General features: G+C 35.5%; 1 protein-coding gene across 2 annotated transcripts in view; it reads left to right on the top strand.

Annotated features, from left to right (window-relative positions):
• Nucleotides 1-19,348, top strand: part of lost (methenyltetrahydrofolate synthase domain-containing protein lost) — a 32,182-nt gene that overhangs the window by 6,032 nt on the left and 6,802 nt on the right. For both annotated transcript variants that reach the window (XM_089647001.1, XM_089647002.1), the window contains exons 2-12: nt 3,367-3,574; nt 4,077-4,234; nt 10,556-10,642; nt 12,828-12,916; nt 13,629-13,819; nt 15,207-15,381; nt 15,676-15,980; nt 16,786-16,943; nt 17,448-17,534; nt 17,705-17,793; nt 18,337-18,527. In XM_089647001.1, coding sequence (XP_089503127.1) covers nt 3,367-3,574; nt 4,077-4,234; nt 10,556-10,642; nt 12,828-12,916; nt 13,629-13,819; nt 15,207-15,381; nt 15,676-15,980; nt 16,786-16,943; nt 17,448-17,534; nt 17,705-17,793; nt 18,337-18,527 — 1,738 coding nt within the window. The remainder of the gene's footprint in view (nt 1-3,366; nt 3,575-4,076; nt 4,235-10,555; nt 10,643-12,827; nt 12,917-13,628; nt 13,820-15,206; nt 15,382-15,675; nt 15,981-16,785; nt 16,944-17,447; nt 17,535-17,704; nt 17,794-18,336; nt 18,528-19,348) is intronic.

Genomic DNA, 19,348 nt, shown 5'->3' with positions numbered 1-19,348 from the left:
TAGCGATATATTAATACCGATGAACAAATTTTACATAAATCATAAACAGTCGTAAAATTTTAAATGTGTTTATTGTAATGCTTTACGATTAAGCTACCTCTACATTTGTAATGCTTTACGATTAAGCTACCTCTACATATTATGCTTATAAAAGACAGGTGAGGTAAATACTATATCATTCAAATACGGTGTTGAGCGAAAAGTCACTAAATAACATTTTTTGGTAAAAATGCATTAGATTTGTGAAAGTACTTAATTTTTTACCCCACTTCTATGGGAAGAGTCAATAACTGCATGAAAAATTATTTATATCATGGGTGAAAGTCACTAACAGCACAGCATGAATTTTTTTTTTTTCCCAAAGTTATCAAACATCTTAGATATTTGTCGCATTTCAAATTATCTACTTCGTATCACAAAATATATTGACCTTTTTACCAACATAATAACTTGAAAGTTTTTTTGCTCACATTAACCTGTTGAAGGCCAGAGCATAAAACAGAAAAATATTTTTTCATCCTTCAGAGAGGCGCCATTCATAAAAATCAAAAGTGGAACTTAAAGTTTTGTTAGCCCAAACGATGCAGATTTTGTTTTTGATACATTTTTCGAAACATCAAGGTCAAAATCGCATCACAAATTATTCTAACAAGGATAATATTAGAATGCTCGCATGGCAGTCACTGGTTAACAACAACCTTAATTTAACATATTGAGTACATAAACTAACTAATTACCTTTAGTTATTACAAGTTCTCGCTTATTTTCAAAAAGTCTTCCCCTTTTTAAAAACAATATAGCTTTACGCACAAAAATCACTTAATATAACTCACATAGGTATTGTTAAAAATCACTATTACATATATATATATATATATTTTTTTTTTAATGTAGCTAGGCAATTTTAAGTGAAATTATTGTGAGACATAAAAACTTATTATTGCTCTTACATGGACATTTGAAATTGCAACTACAAAACACCCACCATCTCAAAACTCTCAGTTTGTTAGATAGTTACTTTTCACTCCACGGCCACGAAATGTTTTTTGTGTAATTATTAGTTTACTGACCTTACCAACTACATACCTGCTTCTAGACATGTTTTTATTATTGTGGTTAATTTTTGGGTTAGCAGCGTTGCGCTTCCTCCTTCTTTAGTCAATGTTTCGGACAGTGTTCCAGTATCAATCTTCAGGGCAGATGATCATATCACATCTGTCCTGGTGGTAGACACTATAATACTGTTCTTTTGAAAATCTCAAACAATCTTTTTTTTTTTAAATTCAATCCCAGGTTCTCTATCTTCTAAAGAGTTCACCATGTCTTAGTGCCTGTTATGTTTCTTCCCACCTGTAACCCAGTTTGTTTTTTTAACAAGTGACCTTGTCAATATGCATACATCATTATGTTTTTGCAGCTGTATATTAAATTTATACATATGGGTCAGGCCATATTTAGCAAATACAAGTAGATTTGTTGGAATCCCTTAAGGCGATGCACTACGTCATGTAATATTTTAAATTGAGCCTCTATCAATAAAAACCCTTACGTAGATGGCGATAAGGTTTAAATTCCCGCTTAACACCATCCGCCTGTTTTGATTTATGCAAGAAAAAAACATGGCCAAAAAGTGCCTTTTATTTTATTTTGTGGATGTTCAGGCATAAATATTTAATTTTTTTTCGATCATTTTATAAATAACTTAATTTGCCACACTATACAATAAAACCATAACCGAAAATGGGTTCGTAAGTAGGAGATTTTGAACTTTAAAGCAGTTTCATAGGCCGTTACATTATTTTTTTCTGGGCTTATAAAAAGACTTATCTAAAAAATACTCGATTATTTCAAAGGCCAAGGTGTATTCTACTCGCAGTATTTAATTGAAGCATCTGAAACATTTCCAGCAGACCAAATTTTCAAACCAAAAACACATGATTTTGCATTACTACCTATGGCATCGCCTTAAATCATCAAAACTATATTTTTTCATATTACCAGGGGACTGTTATCAGCACATGATTAAGACATCCTAAGGTATTTCTGATAAACATTCTGGATAGAATATCAAATGGGAATACGGGAATTTTCGCCAAAGTTTGTACATTGCGTTTTTATCATGTCCCACGATTTTGGTTGGTTTTATTTTCATAGTTGGGTGTTTTAGAATATTGGAAAGTCATATATTTTTTAACAAGAAATTTACTTAATTAAGTTAGTTAAATACAGCCGTCGAGCCTGTATAACTGTACATACGTTTAATCGATTATTTAGATCAAAATAGTGTGTTTTTACCATGACACCTCTGTTATAATAATTGGATAATTTGTATAGTGCGGTTTTTGTGAAAAATTACCTCTACATTCAATTAAACAAAGTCTGATTTAGTAATTAATTTTAGGCATATAAGATTAAATTTGTGGTGACTTAAATATCTTGCATTGTATATTTTTGGAAAATATACAGGGTTTACATAAATTTTTGATTAACATTGAAAAAAATCTTATTTAACATTTTTGATATAGAATCCGTTACTGTTATTTTGAGACTATATTTATTTATTAACGCCTTTTTCAGGAACTTTTACACAAGAATAGTTTAATAAAATTGTACAGAATTCAGTGTTATTTTTGTATCAATAAGTTACTAGTTATTATGAATCCTAGTCGTAAGCCAGCTGTATTTGCTATTCAATACATATATTTGTAATGAGGTAATTTCATGAAAACAGTGCCGTATAAATCAGCCAAATATTTTTATTATTATAACAACTGCCTCAGTAACAATCTTTTGTATTCATTAGGTGATAAATTGAAGATATCCACTGAGGAATCCACATTACTACCCTTCATTATTATTCCAGTATAAGTGAGTACTATGAGGAGTACAGATTATAGGAATTAGTAATTGGAAAAAATCTAGTAATCTGGTATTGGTGGAAATATAAAAGTAATAGAAACGGAATGCATAAAAATGAATAAATCATTTACAAACTTTAGCGAAAATGCCCATGTACAAAAATATTTAACACGATTAAGAATAGAATATTTAAATGGTGCTCCACTGGCTACCGTCTCCAGCTATTATTCTCCAGTCCTCAAGTCTTCCCATACTGTTCCCTTCTTTTTCATCATCACGCAGTCACTCCACCTCTTGTACGATTCGCTTCTACTTGAGCACCCATTTAGTCATTTAATTCTAAGACAGAGGCCACCGAAGTAGCGCAGGACAGGAACCTCGGGGGCGATGTGTAAAGGTGATGGACCCCCAATCCCAATACGACAAAGACAAGAAGATCAGATGAAAGTTTGATGACTTAGATTCTGAATAAATATGATTATTAATAAATTCTTTTCTTCCATACAGCCGTGGAGGTGTCCAAAAAAACAATCCGCAATGACATGTGGCACCAACTGCAGAAGAACCAGCTCTGCGTCAAGCCCACCTTCTCTTTCAACCGTATTCCCCGCTTCGTGGGATCCGAGGAGGCAGCTGCCGCCCTGAAGGACCTGGAAGAGTTCAAGAAGGCCAAGCACGTGTTGGTCAACCCTGACAGGGCGCAGGATGTAGTGAGGTAAAGTATTATTTTAGTTTTTTAGAATTTTGCTCCTTAAAGTGAAACCATTTATGTTCTGTTCAAGTTCTAACCAATTTTGAAACTGTTTAATTTTGGATACGGACACCAGTATTTCATATTATCATTGATGACCTCCGTGGCAGAGAGATAATCTCCTTGGCTCTGGAATGACAGATCGCCATTTTAATACTCGGCTTTGGCAAATAATAATTTATTTATATTGGTTATTTTTCACATAAAATAATAAATCGCGAATTTTCACCTGGTTCCAGAATGGAAGATACTCTATATACTTGATATGTCTTTAGCCGTGTTTGGTGACCAGACTTGAATAGTCGAATACTTCCCAACCTTACTCTGCCTCATTTCTTTTCCTTTCCCATTCCCTTCAGACTCACAACATACCACAATCGGGGATGCCATAGTCCCACTGGCTCCAGACAGCCGGTGGCAGCTAACAATACTAAATTGTATTACAATATATTTGTTGCATCTGCAGGATGACATGTCTGCAAGCGGGCAAGACCCTGTATGTGCAGCCCCCCCGGGTCAAGACCTACCTGATGACTAAGATCAACGTAGCTGAGGATGCCAGCGAGGAAGACTTGCTCAAGGCGCTGATGGTGAAGGGTCTGGAAGAAACTGGCACGCATATTGGTGAGCAGATACTGACTACATTATTTCCTACCCTATAGGATTTGGTAGCTCCACATGCAATGAATGTAGTGTTCATTTATCTCATTTAAACCATTTTGTATACCTTGTGAATTAATGAGTCAGTACAAGTCTTTTTTGGAATAAGCATGTCTTCCAAACATACTTCTGTCTAGTTTTCTCTTTCGATAGATTGGATACTAAACACTAAATACTTTTGGTGCAATGTTTTTACAATGAGTGAATTAAAAAAATGGCATACCCAAGAATTAAAATATATTGCCTGTGTTAATCATTTTGATTACTTTTTGGAATTAGAAAACGGCCGGGAAGGGAGAATTTTTTCAGATCAGAGTGCCCTTTTTTTAGGCGAATAAATGTTAGAGTGGATAAGTGTAAAGTCAAAGGTTCCCAACCTTTGAGGTTAGGAACTTTTTAGTACTTCAAAACTTTGGCCATTAAACCGCTTCATTAACCTGTACAACGCAAAACAAATCAGCTCCAGACCATTTTTTGCTCGATTTTAACATTTTTATTCTGAAACCTTGAATTTTGTTATTATTAACACAATGTTTGCGGGGGATTTTTTAATCAATCTACGCCGTAAAGCGGGCAATTTTTATCATGTTCGCGCGCAAAATTCCGTTTCATGTAAAATAGCTATAACTTCTGAACTATTGATCAAATTTAAATAAAATTTTCAGTATTTTACCTTATTCGAATTTTTTTATTATGATCTGGTCACAAATTTTTATATTTTTGAAGAAACAATTACGATATATAAGTTTAAATTTAAAAAAATTGAAAAAACTGCACTTTTGTCGTATTGTCTATTTAGTCATTTTATGCACATTCAACAAAGTATATATATATTTTTAAATACACACTACTAAACACTAATATTGTTTGAAAGTATGAAATCGTTGGAAACAATTCCCTTCATGTAAAGGTACATTATAGAATTTACACACGTACCGGGTTTTGCTAAGTATTTTGTGTACCGCGCACACACGACATCGCTTTCGCAGATTCTTATTTTTACCAGGGCCTTCAATCTTTTCCAATATATGTTTTCGCATATCCATCGATAGTCTTCCTGGAGGATCAGATTTTGAAGATTTTTTTCGGATACCAGATGTTGATGGTGTTGGTTCCGGGTCTTGACTATTATCTGACGAAATCTGATCGGCCACCCAGTGCTCTGCGATTTCCTTAAAAAATTGTTTATATTTTATTTTCCTTTCTTTTACGGAGTTGTACACAACAAATGAGTTGAATAATGCACAATTTATTATATACATCGCTAGCCTTTTTGTCCATTTAGTGGTTTTTCATAAAATAGAACAATACGAAAGATATTGGTCTGCTAGGTCAATGCCTTTCATATATTTATTGTAATCGATTATCATTACCGTAGTCCATTTTATAGGGTATTTTTTATGAAAAAATATCCCTTTATTATGTAACAAATAAATTTTCGAGCACAGCACACAAATACTTTGTACGAAATTTTTAAAGCCGAATGTAGACAGAAAAGAAAATAGAGAACGTCTTGAACGAAACAATATCGCTTTAACAGTGAAGAAATATAAAGATTTAAAAAAAAAAACGAAATATTTATCTTACAGTTATTTTATTTCAAGTGCATGTTTTATGACCACAGTCGGCCGGCCACCCGACTCAATTCCACGAATTGCCAGGTACCTAGTACACGTGTCACGAGAGCTGACGCATAATTTTTACTTCACAGAGTAACCAACATCATACGTTACTCGTAATATATTGTTACTCTAAGTGTACCTACAACGCATTTTGGCGTCTCCCGCGCTTTACCAATAGTGTACAAATACGAAACACGCTTTTAAGCGTCTCCCGCTCTCTACCAACAGTACGCAAAAGACGCTTTTAAGCGTCTCCCGCAAACAATGTGTTAACATGTAAGGTAAGAAACCACCCTATACTAAAATTATGGTCATAATTTGCGACAGGCAAAATATAAAATTAAAAAAACTAAACGGAAGCGAGAGATATTTACTTATAGATTAAATGGCGGGAGATTGCCTCTCGGCCCCTGAGAATTGGGGTCTTTGTTTTTCATGTATCTGTAAAGTAAAGATATTTCTTCTTGAATAATATTTCAACAGCTGTCAATGGAATAAAGAATAAGCTACATTTTAAATCCGAGTTGAGTACCATTTGATCTCTACATTCTGCCAAAGTTTTATTTGAATCTTGGCTGCCACTCAATCACACACGTGCATATAAGCCACGTCTTGGGCTTGACTTACCAAATCACATACATGTGCGTCAGCCGCGGGTATAACGTTAACAGATTTAACGAGTTAACGAAACCAATTTGTCCTAGGACTAGAATTTTATTTTATTTTTCATCCTTGGTTGTAAATTTAAAATATGAAAATTATTATTTAAAAAATTGAGAATCTTATTTATTGGTTATCATCACAATAGGTCATCTTTCGATATGTGATCATGACTCGTCGAACGAATTCTTTGATTCTAAATGCACTGAAACAATATTTGTCAGTTTATGCTCACATTTACTCTCAAAGCAACCAAGACAAGTGTGTTCATTGTGTTCAAGATGATACTGAAAGTATGTTGCACTTTGTTGACGATTAGAATTCACAACTAGTTAACGACAGAGGTGCCATGAACATATGTCTATATTTATTTATTTCTTTTGTGTAATACATAATGAAATATTTCGATTCCATAAATATTTTTCACTGTCTATCCTGACAAATTATAAGTGTGATATGGAGGGTGTGGGAGGAATTCAGCATGTAGTTTTATCTAATGTAACTTGAGTGCCTCTATCAGCAGTCCTGATATTGATATTGTGTGAATTTGCTAGTAAAAGTGTGACTCACATTTTCCTCAGGAAATATGTCTTTCCTTTATCGTGATTTGCTCTTATAATTTCTAATGTAGTAGATATTAATTAACACCCTTCTCATATATACTTTTCTGTTGGTGCAATCTTCTGAAAAGCAGTTGATATACTATACTACAACATAATATTGACAATATCCCCGATTAGAAAAGGTCTGTGTGAAATAAGATATTTATACTTTTGATTGATTTATTATAATAATATTTAGATGATTTGTATAGCGCTGTTGTGAAAAATCACCTCCATTGCGCTGTAATCTAGTTAATAATATTATGAATGGAAGGTTTTTATTTCCCACAAGCGTGCTAGCATTACGTTCTTGTCAGAGGTGACATGTGAAATAAATAAAGTTTTTTTTTTTTAATTAAAATTTTCGCCTGATTCGAAATTCCCTTCAATTTTCTACTCCAAATAAACTTATGTATATCCTGATACAGCCTGCACAGAGATCAGTGTATTGTTGATTACTAAATTTAGCCATGTGGACAGAACTTTTCAAGTTTATTTTTGAAATATTCATCTTTCATTTATTTATTTTTTTTCCTTAGTAACGTTTCCTACTTGCTGATCATTGATTTAATATATTATATGTGTATAAAAAACCAATTCCTGGAATGTGGGTTTTTATGACTGAAACCCAATTCGAATATGTGCAAGCGAGCGAGAGATGTCGGGCGTATTTAAAGAAAGCTTGTATGGGAAAATACTGATAGGCGGACCGTAATAAACATATTACATGGTTAATTGAGTTGCATTCCAAATATTATTCGATTTTATTTTGGTACTTTTATAGCTTGGGTATGCCGAGTTACTACATAGAAATTTTCATTGAAATAATTTAATTATTTTCGCCCAGAGGCAGCGTAGCTCCAGCGCAAAAATACCCATAAAAGTGTTAAATAACAATAAGTTTCTTGTCACAAATTCTTTATGTATCAATATAAATAAAATTGAGAGATCATCACATGGGCCATTGGTCTTATTGCTTATGGGAGCTAGGCATACTGCCTCCTTATCAATATTTATTCAATATCGCTAATAAATATAATCATAAAGTTAATTTTAAGACATGTACGAACCACATTTAGAAAGATGAAATGTTAAATGAATGTTGTATTTATTAATAAAAGAAATAGATATTATATTACATTTCAACAACTCGAGGGAGAGCTACCCAAATTTGGAAATGTGAGTTTTATGAATTTAACGATTTTTTTAAATAGGGACAGACGGTGAAATCTAGATGGATTCATTGGCTTTAAACCGCAGTAAGCAGTTGACGTGTTTCCATATTAATATTTGGAGGTATGATTTTGTAACAAATGCGGCCGAATCGGAAAACTGAATACCTGGAAATCTCCATCGTTGGAGTGGATAATGAAAATTACAATATTTAGGTGTATAATATTAATTAAACTAGTGAGCAAGGCAATATTTATAACACATGTATCCATAATATTATATCGTCAACGGCAAACCATCACCACGTAAGACATCCTGCAATGCCATTAATGGCGGTAATAAACCTGTATCGGTTGGATTAATACTAGATTTTTTCAACATAAAGGAATAATCTTAATGAAAATAGAGTCACGGCGGTGCATCTCAATTGCCTTCCATTTGGGTAAAATCAAGTAGTTTTTTGTCTCTCCTGAAAAGTGATCAAATATGATCACTTTTCCGTTGACAATATGAATTATTGCTTCTTATCAAAAAATATAATATAATGTGTCCTTGAGGTGATAAAATTGAGAGATGGCACTATTGTATTTATGTACATTCATAAACTCCCTGGTGCACATATTTCCAGATGTTTATTAGCGTCACGATGCATAAGCATGCCCGTCATATCACATTGAACTATTGATAATTTCTGCAAGTGTTGTGACCCAGTGTTGAAATTTCTTCCAATGATTCATATTTTGTTGGTTCAAATTATTTACGTTTAGTGATACCTTATTGCTGATACTTTAACTTTATAGTCAATACATTTTGTTGTATGAAAATTATATTATATTAGCCATTTTAATTAAAGTTAACCCCATATTTAATGATTTACGATTCATGCATCTACTGTAGGTCGGGTAATAAATTCACAGATAAAAAATAACAATTTTAGGTAAATAATGCGTGGCAAAAAAACTTTGACATGTCCCTCTAAAGGTGAAAAATGTTTTCTTTTCTTACACTTCCGATTTTATTATGCAGTAAAAAAAAAAAAATGTTTTTTTTTTATCATAACACAACATATAACTTACAGCAGTATCAAAAAATTAAGTGGGTAAACCTAATGACATAATATCTGTAACTGAGAAGCAAACAGATGTATCTCCAAAACACGAAATGTTCAGGAGAGCTGAAAAACTAAGGTTCTTTATATAATCTCTAGTAACTTCCACAAATATTAACAAAGTTCATGTTCAGTTCATTCAACAAGGGTCCAAACAGCTATATCTTTGAAAATAATTTCTATATTTGAATGATATATTTATATAATTTTTTTTTACATAGTACTCACCACGCGCCAACTGTAAAATTATTGTCTGAAAATAAAGCCTACTTCTGTAATACGACTCCATAAACTGAAGTTAAAGTCAGTGCTGGGCCATTTAGTGATATTTTATTTGTAAAAAACGTATGTATTTTATAACATTACAATTTTTTTTTTTAATTTTTATGCAATTAACAAAAAAAATCTACATCTACGATTCTATAAGTGTAAGAATGCATTACCCGTTATACAGGTTTAAATATAGTTTTCCTTTGATGAAATATTCTTCCACACAAAAGATCAGAATTTTTAGAAGGAGAAGACTTGGTTCACACTTTTAAATACATATGCATAATGTTGTGATCCTTACAGAGATATTGATATAAATTATTTATATAAAATTATCAGACAGCAATGCCTTTTCCGCCATTCAAATATGACCGATGTGAAAGATTGAACTACCTTTCCCACGGGAAGTGTGTTAAGAATGATAATTGAAAAAAAATAACAATATTTTTTAATTTTCTATCAAAATAGGAAAATGACGATAGATTTACTAACCCTGAACATTTTGTGTTTTGGAGTTGCAATTGTATGCTTCTCGGATACTGGTATTATGTATCATAATTTAGTGTGCAATATTACACACATTGAAGTGCATATTATGCATTTTTAAATATAAATTTTGCAAGGAGTGCTGCACATGCCTGTATTATCCTATTACAAACCAAGAAAGGTGAATATGAGAGACAGCTTGAAACAGGGACAACAATGTAGGTTATCATGATTTTCCATTGTCTCCTTGGCATCCATCACCTGTCATTCCAGATATTGCTTGGTTTTTTTTTTTTTTTTTACTGTCTACTATTACTCCGCCATCATAGTATATGTTAATTATTTTTATTTTATTAATTCTCAGGTCTTGATGACAACCTTTCCCTTGACCTTGTGGTTGTTGGATCAGTAGCCGTCACCAAGGATGGAAATCGCATTGGCAGAGGACACAGTATGTATAAATTATTAACTTGGAAGAAATCCACTGCTTGGTTGTGTATATACATGTATATCTAAATTTTCTTGTCCTGTTTTTCAAAGGCATGAATTTATTTTCTGTTTATTTGTGAAAAATAGTGATTCCAATAAAATTTACAATTAATGATATACCTACGTGTACATTAATCTATTATATAAATTTATTAAATCAGTTGCGATGCATCATCATGTTAAAATTCTAATTCTAATCTTGAATTCATTGAGGTTTGACTGAAACATATCTATCTCTGAAGGAAGTTAGTTTAAAAGAGTAGTCATTCTCCACAGAGGCATGAGCGTTGGTATGTTGGTCCTGCCTTTTGGAAAAATAAAAAGCCTGTGCTTCCTCGCTCTCGTGAAGTTATCGAGAACATAAAACATAATATGTTCCAGAACATCAGTATTGCAAATGTGTCCGTTGAGCAGCTTATGTGCACTACCACCATTGCAATTTTTCTCAGTCAAGTCAAGATCTAGTCCTAGCATTCCAGCAATACAGTCAGAGGGATATAACCAGAGATGTACTTTATTTCAAATAAATCCATTTCAAATGAAAATGTAAAATGCAAAATGGGTATTTTCCATTTTGCATTTTAAATGCTTTTCTAAAAACCATTTTGTATTTTGCATTTTAAATGCTTTTCTCAATGCATTTTCCATTTTAAATGCTTTTTTGCAACATTCTTCCTACTATCTCCACTCATCTTTTTTTCACAAGCCCCAAATATCAGTCGGTCCTCAACCTCGCTATGAGAGATAATTTACATTTGTCAAGTTGCTCACTGGTAGAAGCCCTGGCAATTGAGTGATACAATTACAAAAAAATACTGATTCAAATACTGAACATGGGGGCATGACGCTGTAATAAAATGTTAGATAGCAGTTTCTATGTTTTTACGTTGGCAACATTTGTCCCGCGCAAATTTTTTGTGGTTCATAATCCGTAGTCGTGGCATTTTTGGATTTACCATCATGTAATATGTTTGTTCTACAATGATGTCCATTATTAAATGACAAAACTGTTTCTTTCAACAAAATTCTATAATTATTTTAATTGTTTGACCTGAGAAACCATTTTGCATTTTCAATGCATTTTGAAAATAGGTATTTTGCATTTTGCATTTGAAATGCTTTTCTAAAAACCATTTTGCATTTTCAAATGGAAAAGTTTTGACCCATTTCCATTTTGCATTTCAAATGGTTTTGGGTACCCATTTTGCACATCTCTGGATATAACAAGGGCTAGTACCCAAACTTTTGCGCGTAAAGGTATCGCATAAACTTTTTTTGTACCTTTTCTATATCATGTGTATGGCATCTTCGGGTCCCCAAATAACCGAGCAACTCGCGAGAATACTACGAACCAGAGTAAAATAAAGCATTTTTTTGATTGCCGTATTGGAAAATGATTTTATGTTGCAGATTACAAAATGTAGCATTCGCGTGGCAGTGTTGCACACCGAATCGATATGAGAACGAAAAGTCAGGCGCGTGTTAAAAGTGATTCCTAAATCCTTCATTAAAGAAATTTGTTTTAATGAGGTGCCAGACATTTTATAGTTAAAGGACAGTGTTTTTGCTCTTTCTTTTTTTATCTTTTACCCCAACAGCCTACCTAGGCAATGGTTGGGATAGTGCTAGGAAGAAGAAGAAGTGTTTTTGCTCTTGTAAAGTTCATAATTGTACACTATCCTCTGTTAGAGTAAAGTTTATTTCGATTACTTTACTCTACTATGCCGTCGATATCGAATTGAAAACTAATAGTCTTCTTTCGTCTTTATTCCGGTATACAATTTAATGTCATCAGCAAATAACAAAAAATTTCTCCTATCATGGAAAATCTTAACGTCCCTCAGTACACGCCATCCAAATTCAGTCAAGCCAAGTCTTTTTTTTGTATTTTTGCATTTGATCTAAGCAAAAGTATTTGTTGTTTTAAGTACATTGCAATTAAACTTCATTAAAATTTAATCAATCACTATGTTATAATTATTGTGTGATTCTAAAATATTCCTTAACCTCAGTAGGAATTTAAAAATGATTTTATTATACCCGAAAACTAATGCAGTTGTACCGGACTGGCTAGAGCATTCATTTTGTAGAATTCGCAAAACAAATATATTGAGGTTAGAAAAAATATAAATTTCTTTATTTTTCAGGCTACGTTGATATGTGCCTTGGCCTGCTCAAGGAAATAAACGCAATCACCCCGGAGACCATCATTGTCACCGTTGTCCATGACTCACAGGTATGTTCTTGTGGGCATTAATTCTCGCTAATTTAAGTTGCATTTTTGTCTGCCCACACGGCTTTATATTTCATACCAAGCTGTTTGGGAGGACGAAGATTTGTATACAGTAGAACCCCGTTAATTCGACCCTGATAATTCCAAAACACTCCATTAAAAAATTTTGCACAAAAAAAATCCCCAGAAAAGTAAAATGGTTTTTTTTTAATTCGTCATTAGTCTTTGCGACCTACATGACCAGTGGAAGATACTCTATACTAGATATATAGATATATATCTAGTATCGCACTAGTGAAAGACCACCATTTTGAATCAAATCATTGCTAAAAATGGCTTTAGCTATGTTAGTGGCCAGATCTCAATTGCCTCTTCCCCGTCTCCTTCCATTCTTAACTCCTTCAGCCTCACAATGTACCGTATTGAGGAATGCCATAGTCCCCCAGGCTTCGAACAGATGGGAGCAGTTGGTACTCTTGTGTGGGGTGCTTAAATTTTATTTGCAGATTCATTCTACACGGCAGATAATGTCCCCTTCCAGTTATTTTATTGAATATAGTTCAAATTCAAAATCGTTCATAAAATATGACAAAAGTGAATTTATCCTTCAATCTAAAAGTGCCAGATACTAGTCTTATAGCCAGGTTGCCGTATACTAACCAAATCAACTTCCGCCATATGTACTTTGTACTAATTAATATTTTGACATTTGCAGGTTTTGGACACGGTTCCCACTGACATAATGGCCGTTCATGACTTCCCCGTGGACCTGATCGTGACCCCCACGCAAGTCATTCGCACCAACAGGAAGGCGGACCGGCCTGCTGGCATCCTGTGGAACCTGATCTCGGAGCGACGCCTCAAGCTCGTCACCCTGCTGGCCACCCTGCGGGACAAGCAGATTGAGTGAGTCCACCCTATCACTGTTCACTGATTCACTTACCAGCCTTACAGCCACGTATATGATGAATTGGTCAAATATGTGAAAAGCATCAATTTGTTCACTAGCAAACAAACTGTCTAACTTATTGATTGTGCGTAGCAAAGTCCTGTTTTATTTTGCATGTCTGTCTACGAATTAGTTTGGGTGTTCCTTTTCCGGTTCAGGATAGTGGCCGTTTTAATGGTTCAGTAAAGATTATTTTTTCAAATGTGTCTTTTACTAGGACTTTTTTTATTAGCACTTTCATTTTTATAGTACCTGAAGAAAATTTGAAAAAAGAATTTATTGTCATTGAGATAGTTGTGATGTTTCTTTGGACAAATTATATAATTCCGTATTTGAAATATAAATATGTTTATAATAATTAATTAATTACTTCGATTGATTTTATGAGAAAAAACGTGATTTATGTATATTATATAATTATCTACTTACAAATTTTATGATTCCAGGGGAAATTTTGGTTTTCATTTAAAGGACGGGTTGTTTCGAAGAATTTTAACAATTCATAAAATTTCAACATTCGTTTTCGGGTTCTGTGAAAATCTTATTCAAGTTCTGTTATTATATCATTACAGACTAGTTGTTTGACAGAAATGAAATATGAACGGAACTTGAAAATTAACGTTGAAATTTGATGAATTGTTCAAATTCTCCGAAACCACCCGTTCTTAATAAGAATAATTAGAAAAACTTTTTTTTGGATATGAGGTCTATTGTTCACAGAAGTACTATTTAGGAAAAATGTTTGTTGAAAACTTGTCCCTCAATGATGGTGCTATCCCGTCATCAGTTTCTTTGAGGATCTGAGGATCCAGAATCGAGATGTACTCCAGACCTTATGGGGGCTACATGTTATGGGTCTGACAGAATACGCATTACTATGCAGTACTAGCGCAGATCCGCAACAATCACAGGACAGTCCATAGAGGCGCTATTGCTTGCTAATATCTCATGGAGACATGTTCCTGAATTATCATGCAAATATCAGTGCGTGGGGACCGGATTCAGTAGTTTCCGGACATTCGGGGTTAAAGCGTTGCGAGTGCCGGAGGTCAGGACTAATTAGAGATAAAAAAAGTGGAATTTTTTTGCTTCGCGTCTCATCTGTATGGGATAGTCTGAATTCTCGACGAATCCATTTCAACTTTGGCAATGGCAAAAATTATCTTTGGGGATGCTGCGTGGGGGACTTTTTAAGGAAAGTAAGGAGAGAAAGGTATGAGGAATCTGGTGTGTCAAGGAGTGCCAGTCACGCGGCTAGGGAGCCAGTACACCTATAGCAGAGATATTGGCTATCCAATTTATCACCTCCAAATATGACTTGACAATTACAATTGTTTTCATTAGGGCTGGAAAGAGCTGCACACTGAAGGAGACAGAGTCCGAGCCGGAGAGTGACAACGAGGTGATGAACAGCCACCCCAGGCGCTACTACCGCAGCCGCAAGGTTGGACGGCGCATGGGCGGGCCCAACAGACCGCAGACCAACGGAATCAATCACAGCGAGAGCGAGCATGTTGAGGTGAACTTCTCTCTTTAAATTCTTCTCATTTGTGGGCTCCTGGTATGTGGATATGAATTTGTTGTTTTTTTACTTTTGAGCGCTAAAACCCTTTGAATTCTCACCACTCAAATTCTGTCCAAGAATATGCCCTTTACCTCCCTAGGTCTTTCAACACGATTGTTCTGCTTATCTTATTTTAGAGTCCTTTTTGATAGTGACTTCTCTATTCTTGTTGTGGTGCGTGGTTGTACTTTGTCTGCCAGACAACATTCCCTTGTATGTATCGCTCTAAACTTTACTCTTTAATTTTAGAATGGCGAACGCGAACAGAATGGCGCGGGCAGAAAGCGAGGCCCCAACTACCGTGGCTACCAGCGTACCTACCGCCGCTCCACCAATGCAGAGTCGGACGGCTCCATCACCAAGCACTCGTTCCGCAACAAAGTGTGGCAGCTGTTGCAGAAGAACCGCGTCGTCACCACCCCTCGCAACCCCTTCAACCGCATCCCCGGCTACAGGGGCACTGAGGATGTGGCGCAGGTACTCAGGCAGCTGGACCAATACAAGAACGCCACCAGCGTGCTGGTCAACATTGATAAGACCCACGAGGCTGTCAGGTAAGATATTGCTTCGTTTTTTTGTGTGGTACACTGTCCAGAATTGTGGGCTATGGCATTCCCACTACTCACGATCCTGAACTGCCACGGAGAATGGCGGAAACTGACTTTCTGGATGCCTGTTATATTTTATCACTCCAACTTATCGATGACGGCCGGCATAGTCCAGTGGTAACGCATTGGACTGCCATTCCGAAGGTCGCGGGTTCGAACCCGGCGTGCGCAAATAAATTTTATTTGATTAATTTGTGTTATTTCACAATTAATTAATTAAAATAATATATAGTATATTTGCGGCACGTTCCAGAGTGGAAGATACTACCAGTATCGCCCTGGTGTAAGACCACCATTCAGAATTGAAACGTTGCTCCAAATGGCTTTAGCCGTGTTTAGTGACTAGATCTGAATAGCCAGGTACTTCCCCACCTTCCTCTTTCCCTTCCCCACTTACCTTCAGCCTCACAACATCCCCCAATTGGGGATGCCATAGTCTCACTGGCTCCAGACGGGAGCAGTTGGGACTCTTGTGAGGTCTTTACTATAAAAAAAAAATTAAAAAAAAGATGATCTTCCTCTTGCCGGTCACTTTGCCAGTGACCATGAGTTTATCTAGGGTTAGTTCTCAGTTTGGTCAAGAAAGTGTCCAAAATATGCTGTAGGCAGGTGCCTAGCTCTTCCAGAATGGATATATCAATGCGTCGTGATCCATGCATTCATGACAATCTGAACATTTCGAGGAAGTCTGTCCGCTTCTTTTCCAAAATGTTTACACACCATATATAAACCTCTATATGTTCTCTCTTAGATTGGCCTGCATGGAAGACGGTAAGAAGCTGTATGTGCTTCTGCCGAGGATCCGTAACGAATTCATCCTCCGCATCGATGCCCCCGAGGGAGAGAACAAGCCTGAACTTAAGGACATGGTCAGCCGCCAGGGCATGGAAGAGTATGGCACTAAACTGGGTAAGTTGTACTCATTTCATAAACGGGAACGGGATTCAGATAACATTACAGTAATGATGTATGTGTGATTCGGTTCATGCAACTATTACATTGCCAGGGTTCTCTCTTGGAATATGTGAGTCTCACTAAACCATATCCGGTGCAGTCACTGTGCGTATACGATGCACAAATGGGGCCTAAGGTATTTTGAATTGTGTGTATATATTCAAACAGGTCGTGGAAGAATTTTCCCTGCATCTTTTGACGTAACACCCCCAAATGGGTGTCCAAATTCACGGTCAAACTGAAATTTTCTGAAAATCTTCATACAAAAAAAAGATCAAAGAAAAATAACATTTTGGACTAAACAACATCAATAATGTCGAATTTTTCAAACTTTGCACTTGATTTAATTTATTAAAGAAATTTGAAAAGGTTTCACCCGAAGTAAGGTACAATTGACCGGTCACACAACATCTCAGTTCCTATAGCGCTGTTTACTTATGAAGTCTTGTTCAATTTCAGATATGAGTGAGCCCATCACACTTGACCTGCTGGTATTCGGGTCTCTGGCTGTTTCAAAGGAAGGCTTCCGCATTGGCAAAGGAAGTGGTAATTACAAACACATGTTTTCTATTATTTATCATTCAAACAAATAGAAGACAGGGGGCCGCATTGGGAGAGCGTGGTGCAGTATAAAGGGGTCTCGTGTAACAAGTTGCTCTTTTCCAGACAAACCCTTATTATTTGTTTGCAAAGTTATATAATTTTTCTTGTTGCAGGTCACGCCGATCTATGCTACGCTCTGCTCAGAGACATGAAGGCAGTAACGGATAAGACACCAATTCTTACCACAGTTCACGATTATCAAGTGAGTCATTCCTCAGGTTTTTACTAGTGTTCTTCAGTACAGTGCAGTGCCTCCTCATCCAAACAATTTAGAGGGCTTTTAAATCTTATTTAACCCCTGGGGTCTTGCGATTTTGTCATCAGTTACTTTAAAATATCTCTCAGATTCATGATTTATTTAGAAATATTCCCGTTTCATATTAATTTTCAAATTGGTTAGCTGATTTTGAATGTATTCCAAAAAGAAATGCTGCTTTTTAAAGCAGATGAAAGGCTCTTTTCAAACAAAGGAGGAGCGGAGAAATGAGGCCTTCTTACCTCGTTGGGCCCTCAGGGAACCAAGGGGATGTGGACTCTTTCGTTGTGGAGCCTTCAGGAAACCAACGAGGAGTGGACTCTTCCCCCATGGGAACCATATGTAAACCTCTCCGCTCCATAAATAAATACTGATACTGGGTATCAATAATATCCAACTTGTAATGCAAATATTTATCAACAGCGTCAGGCATTTTCGGTATCATGCTGTTATTTTGAAGTCTACTTTACTTGTATTTTATCTATGTAGGTATTTGAGACGTTCCCGTCGGACTTGTTTGCTCCGCATGACGTGCCCGTGGACGTGATAGTGACCCCCACGCAGGCTATCCCTGTGGAGCCCCTGAAGGAGAAGCCCAGCGCCATCGTGTGGGGCCTCATCTCCCCACGCATCATCAAGTACATGACCCTGGTCAACAACATGCGGGAGAAGCTGGTCGAGTAAGTATCTTCCATAAGTGCATTAAGGGAGATTGGCCATGTATCATTATTAGTATGAAACTGCCCACATACTACTGCAAATTCCATCTAAGCATAACGGTTCCCGACTATTGTTTTTACCTGTACACCATTTGTATAGCCGCTTTAATAGTCCATACAGATGGTCCTAGCACGATGACAGTCAGCACACTTCCATACCCACATCTCTGTGTTTCTATCATCTACGGTATTGATACTGACTATCTTATTTGCTGTCATTGTTCTAACGGTATTTAAATTATAGATGCTCCGAAGAACTATGTAGTGTCATTGATCCTTTCGGCATTTGTGCACGGCCAGGAAACACGCCAAACATCCCCCAATATTTATACACAGTTAACATAGGTACCTGGGAATGTAATAGGTGCATGCTTCCTCTTTGGGAAACCTCAATTGGGAATGTTAAAGGTTTTGTCATCGTGGGATTATGTGATAACAATTTTTAAAAAAAATTATTGAAATAACAAGCCAATATTTTCAAATATAAAGATAATACTCCAATGCTACTGAATCTGTAAAGGATTGTTTTTTTTTTTGGAATCTGAATGAATGCAGTATGATGGTTAAATATTTATAAAAAACAAATTAATAAAAAATGTACTGTGGAAGTTTTTGATGAACATATTTGAAGAGAAGATTATGTCAAAAATATCACTTCTAAGGATTAACTTATTGACTTTAAAACAAATCAATTACCGTTAAATTATTATGAAACCAAATATGAGTGCATCAGCAGAATGCTGCATGCTTATTATATAATAAAAATAAAACACCCTGACGTT

The sequence above is a fragment of the Hesperophylax consimilis genome, chromosome 25 (assembly GCF_061612785.1).
Source record: "Hesperophylax consimilis isolate HC1 chromosome 25, BYU_Hcon_1.0, whole genome shotgun sequence".
Taxonomy (NCBI): Eukaryota; Metazoa; Arthropoda; class Insecta; order Trichoptera; family Limnephilidae; genus Hesperophylax; species Hesperophylax consimilis.
The sequence above is the reverse complement of the archived record's forward strand: the minus strand, read 5'-3'. Positions and strand labels throughout refer to the sequence as shown.